Source organism: Psittacula echo (assembly GCF_963264785.1).
Source record: "Psittacula echo genome assembly, chromosome: 4".
In the NCBI taxonomy this organism is placed as follows: domain Eukaryota; kingdom Metazoa; phylum Chordata; class Aves; order Psittaciformes; family Psittacidae; genus Psittacula; species Psittacula echo.
Genome location: NC_137738.1, coordinates 108,192,420 through 108,204,587, shown reverse-complemented (window position 1 = coordinate 108,204,587; position 12,168 = coordinate 108,192,420). Strand labels below are relative to the sequence as shown.

Here is a 12,168-nt window from a genome sequence, read left to right as displayed (position 1 = left end):
GATTTCTCCTGCATTATATCCTGCTCAAACCCTTATTGCAACTGCCCTGCAGATCCATCCTTATCCCCTTCGTCAAACACAAGATGAAGATGGTCTGGATGGAGCAGAGTCCTCAGCATCCTCCCTCACCCCACCTGCGTGCTGCACCTGGGCAGGAGCAGAAGTGGGTGCTGAGCCCAGGAGACTTGATCGAATGGACTTGTCAAGTACTCTGCTCTTGTGAGAACCCCTTGCAGTCCTGTGTCCAGCTCTGTGCCCCCAACATGAGAAGGACGTGGAGCTGCTGGAGTGAGTCCAGAGGAGGCCACAAAGATGCTCCAAGGGCTGGAGCAGCTCTGCTATGAAGACAGGCTGAGAGAGCTGGGCTGGAGAAGAGGAGACTCCAGGGAGACCTTAGAGCAGGTTCCAGTGCCTGAAGGGGACAACAAGAAAGCTGGAGAGGGGCTTTTGACAAGGGCCTATGGGGACAGGACAAGGGGGAATGGCTTTAACCTGACAGAGGGGAGATTGAGATGAGATCTGAGGCAGAAGTTGTTCCCTGTGAGGGTGGTGAGGCCCTGGCACAGGGTGCCCAGAGAAGCTGTGACTGCCCCATCCCTGGCAGTGTTCAAGGCCAGGTTGGACGGGGCTTGGGGAAACCTGGTCTAATGGAAGGTATCTCTGCCCGTGGCAGGGGTTGGAACTGGATAAACTTGAAGGTCCTTTCAAACCCAAACCATTCTGTGATTCTATGAACTGTCTGCAAAAGCACTGCAGGAAATCCTGAGATAACAGGGAAGGGGACTGACTGCACCCAAGGGCACGCGTCTGTGCTGGAGGGACATGCAGGTCCTAGAACAAACCTATATGGGTATCACAAGGTTTTTGCAAGCCCCAGAGCTCATCTTGCCTCATTGACGTGAGTGTTTACAGCCTGGCAGGAAGGGCACCTCACATCCCATGGGATTTGAGCAGGGCTGTGACATTCACACCTGGCCCTGGAGCTGATTCACACCCAGGTGTGACCTGTTCTCCAAATTAAAACAGAAAGGCCAGAAGTCACACAGATAAGGCGCCCGTTCACCCATAGATGCCTCACTCCTGTCCAGACCTGCCGGGAAAGGTCTGCACGTCCTGAACATGTGGCTTCTGCAGGGACAGGTTGCGATGAAGCCACCAGGTCTCATTCAAGGCAACCCTCAAGCAAGCTCTCCAGGGCTGGGCAGTTCGCTGGTGCAGAGCCCTGGGGCCATGCTGTGGTGCTGGTCCACTCAGAGCCAGGGGCTGGAGGATGCTGCACTTGCAAGCATGTGTGCAGTGTGATTACATGGTCCTGGATAGTCTTCAGCTCTACCCTGCTCAGGAAGAAGAAGGAAGAGGTTCCTCCTAATGGGTTTTCTCATTGCTGGAGGGTCCTTTTTTTGTTGGCCTCCTCTTTCATCTGCCTGGGAGTCAGCTGCACCCACTGGTCATTTACACACCTCCTTTGGAAAATACAAATAAGCTCTGTAATAAACTATAATGAGTACTGTGTATTTACACTGGGAAAAAGCCCTGCGCTGGGAGGGGGAGCACCCCAGTTACAGAGTTGGCACTCCTGAATCCTCCAGAGATGCTGGGTCCCCAGGAGATGCCGTGCTTCCTGGCACTGGGAGCAGAGAGGCTGAGCTCCATCTGCAGTTGTCTCCTGGATGGAGGACTGAAAGCACTGGCTGCAGGACCGTGAGCAGAGAGGCATCCAGCACCAAGGGCTGACGAAGCAGAGGATGCTTCATCTCAGCCCTCACCTGCAGCCGCTCAATCCAATGAGGTTTCCTAAATAGATTTCCCATCTTCCTTATAAACATGAGCTGCTCAGATTGGCCTAATGAAGATGGAAGAGCCTTTAAAGTGGGAATCATAGCTCCAGTTTGGGCTATAAAGTACCTCAGAATAGCTCTCTGTCATGGATAAATTTTGCAGATCGAGGGATCTGTCAGGGAGGATGGGGGCAGCTGACGCAGTTGCGAGCACTGCAGTGAGACATGGATGGTTTGGGGATGGATGTGGGTATGACAGGCGTCCAGAGGAGGTGTGAACTGCTATAGAGGCTATTCCCTGAACCTATGGTGCTTTGCCGCCTTAATAACCGGCTATGGAGGGTTTCATCCAGTCTGGGGGTAGTCCGGTGAATCTGTTGCACCCCAGTATCATTTGGCAAGGAGGTGCACATGTCTGCAGCCCATTGAAGGACAACCCACCTTCTTTTTGTTTACCTCAGCCTCTTCCCTGGCTGTTGGGAAGAGAGGAGCATCTCCAGAGGAAATCCCTGCAGGATGGAGCATCTGCATCCTGGGTCCCTCCAGCTCCAGTGTCCTGGTTGTGGGCTGCTCTCCCTGGGAGGCCTCTTTCCCTTCAGAAGACTGTGCTGAGTAAAACAGGAGCAAATCCTTTACCTGCCCAAGGCAGGACCACATCTGCTCCCTGCTGATAAGATCATGGGCAAACCTTCAAGTGTGGCTTTGCTGTGCCCTGCGGTTTGTCTTCCCCTAAGCATGCAGATCAACCGCTGTGTTTCCTGCAGGCAGGAGGGAGGGATGCTCACATTCCATGTATAGCTCTTGCCTGAGCCCAAACCCAACACACATCAGTGTTAGGGGCTCCAGGAGGATGGTCCAGCCTTCAAGGCCACCTTGACATTACATCCTGGGGATGGAAAATCCCAATGCACATGTGTTTCCCCACCTGCATAAGCCCAGAGATGGAAAAAAAGACTTTATAATATTGAAATCATCCCCTGATCCTGGTGCACAGCTGAGGACTGGTGCCATCACCTGGGAGCAACTTGTGCCCATCACCTCTTGTCTTTTCCATGGAATTCCTTGTAAAAAGGGAATCTCCATCTTTGTAGCCACCCTTTAAATACTGGGACATGGGGATAAGATCTCCCCTGAGCCTTCTCTTCTCCAGGCTGAACAAGCCCAGCTCTCTCAGCCTTTCTTCACACGGCTGCCTAGTTATCAGCTCATCTTTGTGGCCCTTCTCTGGGCCCTCTCCAGCCCATCCACATCTTTTTTGTACAGTAGGGACCAAAACTGCACACAGTATTCCCAGTGTGGCCTGACAAGCTCTGAGTAGAGTGGAACAACGACATCTTTATCTCTGCTGGTGATGCCCTTTCTGATGCTCTCCAGCATCCTGCTGTCTTTCTTTGCTGAAGCTGCACACTGTTCACTCACATTGAGCTTGCAACGGCTCTTATATATAGAGCTGCCAAGGCCAACTCGACAGAACACGAGTTCTGCTGGGCTTTGGGCTGCTGTGCAACAGGGAAAACATCTGCAGCCCAAAGCTGGTCCAGCTTGAATGGAGTGGAGAGGCCAGGGTTTGCTGTGCACAGAAAGGGAGCAGTGAGCTTGGCCAAGCCATGTAAACCGTCCGTGCTCCAGAAAAGCCATTCCAGGCTGGAAAACACTCTCCCACTACTTCTTTCCTCAAAGCCAGAGGCCAAAGGATTCCCTGGCACATCAGGCAGAGATACCCACTGCTGCACCCACCCTGCCCACGCTGAGGATCCACTGCCACCCTGAGACATTTGCTTTTAAACAAATCCCCTTTCATCCCATGGAAAGACAACCCCAAATCCTCAGCACCCATCGGAGCATGAAGCCCTCCCACGCTGGAGCCCATAAAGTGATGGATGCTCCTGTCCTGCACACCAGTAACAAACAACCCGTACCAAATCCGCTGTGGTCGGGGCCGCCGGGTACCTGGTGCAGGACTTTCCATCCACACCCCCCCATTCCAGTTCCAAAGCTGCAAAATCAATTAGCAGCAGCATCAAGAAAACTTTGCTGTCTGTTTCGCAAGGCGATGTTAATCTCCCCCACCACACACACCCTACACCCCCCCTGCCGCGGGGCTGGATCCGGAGCACGCCTGTCGCTTGCTCATCTTTCGTACCTGGAACGGTCCCTCTCGCCCCCCCGCGGCCTCCCCTTCCCTCCGGCAGAAGCGGTGGATGTGATCAGGTATAAAAGCCCGCCCGGACCAGCGGCCGAGTGGCAGATGCTCTCCGGGAGCGCTCAGCAGAGGGGGACGGAAGGTGTGCGGTGGCAGCGGGCAGGCTCCCACCCCAGCCACAGGTAAGCCCCGAAAACCAGTGACCCAGCTCTATGGGGCTCCCTGGTGCGTTCTGGGGTGCCTGGGGAGGGAAAGGAAGTTTGGGAAAATATAGGTTTGATGAATGGTGGGTATGGGTCGCGGCAGAGGGGGGTTACAGGTTGTGATGGAGGAGGGCTTCCCAGTAAGGGATGGGCAATAACACATCCCCTTCCCTCCCTGCCCCTGGCTTATTGCCCCCTCACCTCCATTCACCATCAGGTTTATTTGCACTATTGGGTGTTCATGTGTTACTGCCCAGACCATCAGGGCTGCTGTGCTGGGGGATCCCAGGCAATGATACCTTCAAATTCAGGCAAAAGACAGAAAGACAACCTTTATGTTTGAATCTGAGCTGTCTCGCTGTTTTACGTCCCTTTCTGAATTGCTGTTTGCTGTCACACCCATCAGGGTCCTTTTTCCTGCTGCTGAAGAAAGTCCCCCTGCATCCAGGCTTGACCTGGCAGCTGTTGCACCAGAGGGAAGGGTCAGCTCTCCCCTCCAGACACACGCTTTGGGCCAAAACCAGATTTTTCTTCTATTATTTCCTTTCAATACGGGATGAGTTTTCCTCCCATAGAGCACGGGGGGAGGTGAAATGTGTGTCCACCCTGAGTTAAATGCAGCTGCTTGGGAAAGAGGTGGGGTTTGCAGAGGGAAAGCAACCTGGGCATCCTTGGGTACCCTGGAGCTAGGTCCCATGGGCAACCAGGAACTGACCCCAACCTCATCCTTGGTGACACAGCAGCCATGGCCACTTCAACCCCCAGGTTTTGGCTGGATCCAGGTTAATGTTGGCAGCCCCTGGCATACACCACATCCCAAACACCACCAGCACTGGCCATAGCCCTTCACAAAAGCCACTTCAATATTATCTAATGTAAAATACTCATGCCCTGCTCTTCTAATGCTAATTTAGTACTACTTATGTTGTGTGTCCCACCACGCAGGAGTTCTGCGGCCGCTCCAGGGGCATGGCAGGGCAGGGTAGGAGGGAGCACATATTTTTTAGAGGAATCAGCTTGCAAGCAGCAAGTGTTGGTGAAGGATGAAACCTGAAGACAGCTCCCTAATACGCTCCCCTTGCAGCATCACTCACCTTTATGGGGTTCTTAGGAGGCAGCAGCAATCCCCGCTGACGGGCTGTCACCTGGGGGAGCAGTGACAAAAGATCCAGGCTCCAGAGAGATGCCTTTTGCTTCAGAATGCAAAAGGAAGATGCAGGAAGGGAACGTTTTCCATTACTTGGAGCAGCTGAGCAGGAGCACAGTGATGCAAGAGACAGCTTCAGGTGTTCCCTTCCCTTTCCCATGCCTCAGTTTCTCCTCCAGCAAAATCAGCCCCATACTCCTGGGGTGTGGGCAAGAGCACCTCTACTCAAGGAGCTTGAAGCGGGAGGAAAGCTTTGAAGAATGAAGGGTTTGCAGCACTAAGGTATCTCCCGGGGAAAGCTGCAGCTCTGGTAAAGGGTAGGGCTGGGGAAGGCAGGTTGGTGTCATAGGAGGGGACCCTACTCCTGCAACCCCAACAGAAGTAGCATAGAGAAGGAAAAGGCTAAGGTGGGTGCATCAAAGGAATCAATACAGAATCTCCTGAACAAGAAAAGGGTGATTTTTTTCTATTTTTCTGGTTTTTCCCCATAGTTTGTGCACAGTTTTGGGGCCCTCAGCCCCTTGTATCCCCTGTGTGAGCCCCCAGCCAGGATGCGGAGCATGCTGTGGAGCTGCCTGCCCATGGTGGTGGGGCTGCTGCTCTGGCACCCCACTGGTGCCATCAGCCCTTGCTGGGAGAGCAGCAAATGCCAGGACATCACCAGCGAGGCCGGTGTTTTGGTAAGCTTGGGGATGGGCACTGCATCCGTTTGCTTTGCTTTCTGAACCCCTATCACCAGGGACCCCAGGGTGGATTGGGGGAGGAGGGGATGGGGATGCCGAAACCATGGAATTAATCGCATCAATGTTAGGGAATGCTTTGGACCCTGAACCTGCAGGTTTCAGTGTGATCGTGCCTCGGCTTCGCACTGGGGGATGATGCTAAAGGAAGTTTTTGAGCCTGCAGCATTTAAACTGACAGAGGGGACATTGAGATGAGATCTTAGGCAGAAGTTGCTCCCTATGAGGGTGGTGAGGCCCTGGCACAGGTTGCCCAGAGAAGCTGTGGCTGCCCCATCCCTGGCAGTGTTCAAGGCCAGGTTGGACAGGGCTTGGAGCAACCTGGTCTAGTGGAAGGTGTCCCTGCCCATGGCAGGGGGGTTGGAACTGGATGAGCTTTAAGGTCCCTTCCAATCCAAACCATCCTATTGTATGAACCAGCAGCTTGGGTATCTGCTTTACCTCCACCCAAGGGTGCTGCAGAGGGTGGTGGGGACCAAGGGGGTGGCACCCGCATGAGGACCTCAGCAGGGCACAGGCATGAAACCATCTTGTGACAGATCCTGCTCCATGCAAGCAGCTCCCCTGCAAACCCCTCCTGCACATCTCACCCCCGTGCAGACATGTGCTGCAGCGTGTAGAGCCGACCTGTCAGCCGAGGCACCCGTCTACCCGGGCAACGGGCACCTCCAGCCCCTCTCCGAGAGCATCCGCAGGTACGTCATGAGCCACTTCCGATGGAACAAGTTTGGCCGGAGGAACAGCAGCAGCGGTGGGGGGCACAAACGGGAGGAGGCCACGGGGAGCAACCCACCCCCTGCATCCCTGCCCGCCATCCCGCTGTCCCGCCGCGAGGAAGAGCAGGGAATCGGGCTGGAGCGGGAGGAAGGCAAACGCTCCTACTCCATGGAGCACTTCCGCTGGGGAAAGCCAGTGGGACGCAAGAGGAGACCCATCAAGGTTTACCCCAATGGGGTGGAGGAAGAATCAGCCGAGAGCTACCCACTGGAGTTCAGGCGGGAGCTGGTGCTCGACAGCACCGGGGCACCGCCTGAGGAGGAAGAGGAGGAAGGCCAGGAGGAGGAGAAGAAGAACGGCGGCTCGTACCGCATGCACCACTTCCGCTGGCACACCCCCACGAAGGACAAGCGCTACGGGGGCTTCATGACCTCGGAGCACAGCCAGACCCCTCTAGTGACTCTCTTCAAAAACGCCATCATCAAGAGCGCCTACAAGAAGGGGCAGTGATGGGGGAGAGCCCGAGGGGCGTCCCAAACCCCTCCCATAGCTTTAGTGTCCCGCTGGCATGTGTTTCACTTAGAGATCGCTCGTTGTGTCCTTCTTAAGTAGTACTCCCAAGGGGTCTGCTCCCGGGTTCTGCTGGGTGGGAACAGGTTAGGGATACAGCCATCCACTGCTTCGCTGCTCCCACTGGACATGTGCAGGGAGCAGGGATGATGCCCAGTTCGGAGTGCGCCGGATGGTTTTGGTATTCTCACTGAGCTGTACAATACTGTAAATGATAGATTAAAATAATAATAACGATACAAATAATAACACATTTTTTTTGCAAGCTAACCAGGTGTCAGCAGTGTCTCTGGGGGGGGGGCAAAGGGGTGGGAAAAATAAGTGCAAAGCAAAACCATGCAGCTGGGGGGTAAAGCGACATGGCTGGGAATACGGAGCGGGATCTGGGGAGAGGGGGAAAGAACAGTCTCGCACCTCCAGCTTGGGAGCTCCACAGGAGCTAGCTGTGGGGCTCTGACAAGGCCAGAGCAGGCACTGGGGCTGCATTTTGGAAGGGTCCAGTTCCTGCTCATCCCAGCAGAGTGTTTTGGTCCCAGAGAGGAGCCCCACACTGATGCGATGGCAGCATTTGCTGGCAGCAATACAGCATCCTCAGGGTGCTGCCACAAGGAGCAAAGCCACTGAGCTGGGCTTCCCCAGCACCCACCTCCCAGGTAAAGTCATTAATTCCTCAATTGATGATAATGCTGAAGAGCCTCGGTACAGGGAATCATAGAATCCTAGAATCCCAGGTTGGGAGGGATCTCAAGGATCAGTTGGTCCAACCTTTCTAGGCAAAGCATGACCTAGACTGGATGTCCCAGCACCCTGTTTGATGCTGGGGAGTCACCACTTCCGTGGGGAAATTATTGCAGTGGATGGTTGTTCTCATGGAGAAAAATTTTCCTCTTGTGTCCAGTCAGAATCTCCCCATTAGTAACTTGCGCCCATCACCCCTTGTCTTTTTCATGGGATTCCTTGTAAAAAGGGAGTCTCTGTCTTCTGTGTATCCACCCTTTAAATACTGGAACATGGGGATAAGGTCTCCCCTGAAGCTTCTTGTCTCCAGACTGTACAAGCCCAGCTCTCTCAGCCTCTCCTCACATGGCTGCCCTGTCCTTGGATCATCTTTGTGCCCTTCTCTGGACCCTCTGCAGCCCATCCACATCTTTTTTGTATGTCAGGGACCAAAACCGCACAGTGTTCCATGGAAAACTTCACTGCTGTCAAAGCATAACCAGGCCCCTTCCCCCTTTCACATACTTCCCAGGCAGCAAAACACCAGCCTTAATGTCATAGTGCTGATCTCAAAGATGTCCCAAGGGCAGGAGCAGATGTGCTATGGAGTCAAGCTGAGAGAGCTGGGCTTGTTCAGCCTGGAGAAGAGAAGGCTCCAGAGAGACCTTAGAGCAGCTTCCAGTGCCTAAAGGGGCTGACAAGAAAGCTGGAGAGGGGCTTTTGACAAGGGCCTGTAGGGACAGAACAAGGGGGAATGGCTTTAACCTGGCAGAGGGGAGATTGAGATGAGATCTGAGGCAGAAGTTCTTCCCTGTGAGGGTGGTGAGGCCCTGGCACAGGTTGCCCAGAGAAGCTGTGGCTGCCCCATCCCCGGCAGTGTTCAAGGCCAGGTTGGACAGGGTTTGGGGCAACCTGCTCTAGTGGAAGGTGTCCCTGCTCATGGCAGGGGGTTGGGACTGGATGAGCTTTAAGGGCCCTTGAACCCAAACCATTCTGTGATTCTGTGATTCTATGATCCTATGAAAACAGGGCTCATGTTGGCATTTTACCCCACTCCTTAGCTAAGAGATGGCCCAGGTCAGTCTGTAATGGTGCAGAAGCAGCTTGCACATGGCACAGTGCACTCAATGCATGGTTTGGCTCTTGAAATCTCCATTCGGGTGGTCTAATTCCCTTTTTGACTCTCAAATGTGGTTTGTTCACATTCACGCACACACACCATGAGCAGCAACCCAGGACCTTTCTCCAGAGCCCCATCACCGCAGGGAGCTTCTGTGGGATTGGGGAAAAATTGAGGAAATAATTATAAAGGATGGTAAGGATGAAGCCCAGTTTGGGTTGGATCCTGGGCACAGAGCTGGGAGAAAGAAGCTTCTCCATAGCCAAGACCATCCTCCTCCTCACCCCATGCCTTCCCTTCTCCAGCCCAGAGCAACCACCCAAGTATTCTCTTCCAGAGACACGCCAGGACAGCAGAGCCCCAGAGATGGCAACATCAACATTTATTGGAAAAGGGCATCAAGATGGTGTGTTTGAAAATATCAATGGCCCTTTTACCTGCCTTCTCCTCCCCTGCTCTTGGCTACACACGGAAACGCCACAGTGCTCCAAAATACAGAGATGGAAACGCACACATGCACCGGAACTGCCCACTGCATAGAAATATACTTTGTCATCTACACGCACACAAGTATCTAAACTAAACGTGATGTACAAACAGGTCACTTACACCACAGGTGGGGGGCATTTACAGGTGGAGTTTGGGTCCCAAAACGTGGAGGGGACACGGTGAGACATGCTGGGGGGTGCAGCCCGCCAGGAGGTGATGGCCCCGGCCCTGCTGCAGGGTCCCACAGAGTGGACAAGGGAGAAGCACTGTGAGTGGAGGGACAGGAGGATGCTCTGCAGGGATACCTGCAGGACAGCTCCCCAGAGCAGAGGCCAGGGGTATTTGCTGCCCCTCAGGACAACGGGCAGCCCGAGAGATGTGCCCTGTGGTTCCCTTCCTTCAGCGTGAGCAAACCTTGCGCTCATTTTCCCACCTTCTTTGTGGTTTTGAAGAGGTTTGGGGGTGTTTTTTCCACACTGACACAAACTTGGGGGTTGCTTTGCCCACTGTGCTTTGTTAAAAGATGGGAACAGCCACAGGAGCAAACGCTTCCTCCCCAAGCAGCCAGCTTTGTGTTCCTGCTGCTCGCCCCAAAACCTGCTCCAGCCAAAACTCAGGCTTCAGCAGGACCAGCTATAACCCAGAGAGGAAAAAGGGCTCAGGAACAAGGGACAGAGACACACTGGGATGCTGAGGAGAAGCAGCAGCAAGGGGAGAGCCTTGGGCACTGGATAGGGCTGGCACAGGCAGTGCTGTGATCCAGCCTAGAGACCGAAATACACCCTGTTTTTTTCCTGTCCTCCTAAGCTAGATCATTTCCTAAACCCAGATTAAAGCAGGACCACACAAACAAGCGGTGACCTCGGGGCAATCGTGAACTGTATCTGCCACTGAGGAAAGAAAAGGGGATGGTAATGTGTAACTACAGCTTAAAACAACAGCCTGAAGCTCTGCAGTGAGGTGGTAGAGAAACAGGTTGTGGCTGAAGCAACCAAGAAGCTGCATTTACCTGAGTCCCTCCATCACATGCAGAAGCAGCTCCCACATCTCCAGCTTTAGATCCTTCTGTGTCTCTTTATATGGAAAAGGCAGAAGCAGCGTGTCCAGCCAGAGGGGAAGGGGGTGCCCGAGCTGGTAGGAAAAACTCCCCCACAGACTACAAAGCGCTCCCAAGCTCATCTTAAAGCACCGACACTTGGAAGGCATTTGAGAGCAAGACAGACCCTCTGAACAACTGCCTACCCCCAAAATGACCAAAAGGTCCCCATCCTTACCATCTTCACCATCCATTTTCGGTTTGGTAGGATGCAGAATTTTCAACCACACGTGTCAAAAGCAAAACTCTCAAGTCCGGAGCCTCATCTCCCCCCAGCTCAAATCCAGTTACCCAGTTTTATCCTATTGCACAGCAAGAGGCACGATGCAGGGCCTGGAGGGTGGACCTTCTAAAGTGCCTCTTATCACAGAGTTTCTTACAACACTGGGGTGTCTTTGTGATTATGGCTCAGGCAATTGAAGATTGGGCTTTGTCAAAGTGTTCTGCTAATAAAAATAATTCAGCAATTCTTTGAGACAGGAATCCCAAAACTGTGAAAACCCAACCCAAAAGTAGGAAAACAGGGGGTTAACGTGTTTAATATTCCCCAGCACGGTGGTTGCTCCTGCCACGTGTCACTGCCCCAGGTCCCCCAGTCCCACTGGCTCCTCAAGTGCAGCCTGGCTGTGACCAGGGAAAGGGACACGGCTCGTGTGGATTTTGCCAAAAGGAAAAAAAAGAAAAAAAGTGGGTTTTCCCAATGAAATCGTGTTTTCAGGTGACCTGGGACCAGCCAGGCTGCTGTGTGTCCCCACACCGGGATGGGACAATCGCCACCCTCGTGGTGCACCAGGCAAGCCCTTTGTCTATGGCATCAGGGCACAGTGAGGTACCCAGGGGAACGACCCACGTGCCCAGGGGAAGGTCCAGACTCACAGGCCAGGAGCTGGATGCAGGGACTGAATCCCCTCTAGCAACCTCGCTCAGGCACCATCTCAGGCAGGTTTTGGTTTTGTGGCTGTCCCTGGCTCGGGCATGCTGCACCCCAGCCCCGCTCCTGCCTTTCACAGTCTTCCACCCTCCAGCTTCAGCCCTGCCCCTTGCCAGGGGCTCTTGACATGGCCGACAGATGATGTGGGGAGGGATTCCCCAGAGAACAGGTTTGCTTTATGCCAGGAAGATGTACATGAACAATGTGCTCTGCTCGGAGCCAGAGCATCTCCTCTCCCCTTCCCAAAAACGGAAACCAGCGATGGAGGTCACAGCGAATACCCCCCTCCCCGTGCTGCGGTGCCTCCTGCACCACCAACTGCTGTGAAACATGGACACAGAATAAAGTACGGGAGACGGGTTTGTGGTGCCAGCGAATCTGAGGGGTGGCCTCAGTGTCCGTGTCCCCACCCGTTCTGCAGGAGGATGTGCTCCCCACAGGGTCAGCAGTCTCTCCCCGAGAGGTCCTTTGGTGCGAGCTGTGCAGCGGCGGCTCTGCCCTACCAGCACGGCCACCT

The 12,168-nt window shown here is 54.0% G+C and overlaps 1 protein-coding gene across 1 annotated transcript; it reads left to right on the top strand.

Annotated features, from left to right (window-relative positions):
• Positions 1-3,621: 3,621 nt before the first annotated feature.
• On the top strand, positions 3,622-7,238 carry POMC (proopiomelanocortin; the record flags this gene model as incomplete). The annotated part of the gene is made up of 5 exons (XM_080615957.1): positions 3,622-3,724; positions 3,971-4,103; positions 4,531-4,606; positions 5,763-5,951; positions 6,612-7,238. The coding sequence occupies 5 exons, from the start codon at positions 3,622-3,624 to the stop codon at positions 7,236-7,238; spliced, it is 1,128 nt and encodes a 375-aa protein (XP_080472083.1).
• Between the last annotated feature and the right edge of the window lie 4,930 nt (positions 7,239-12,168).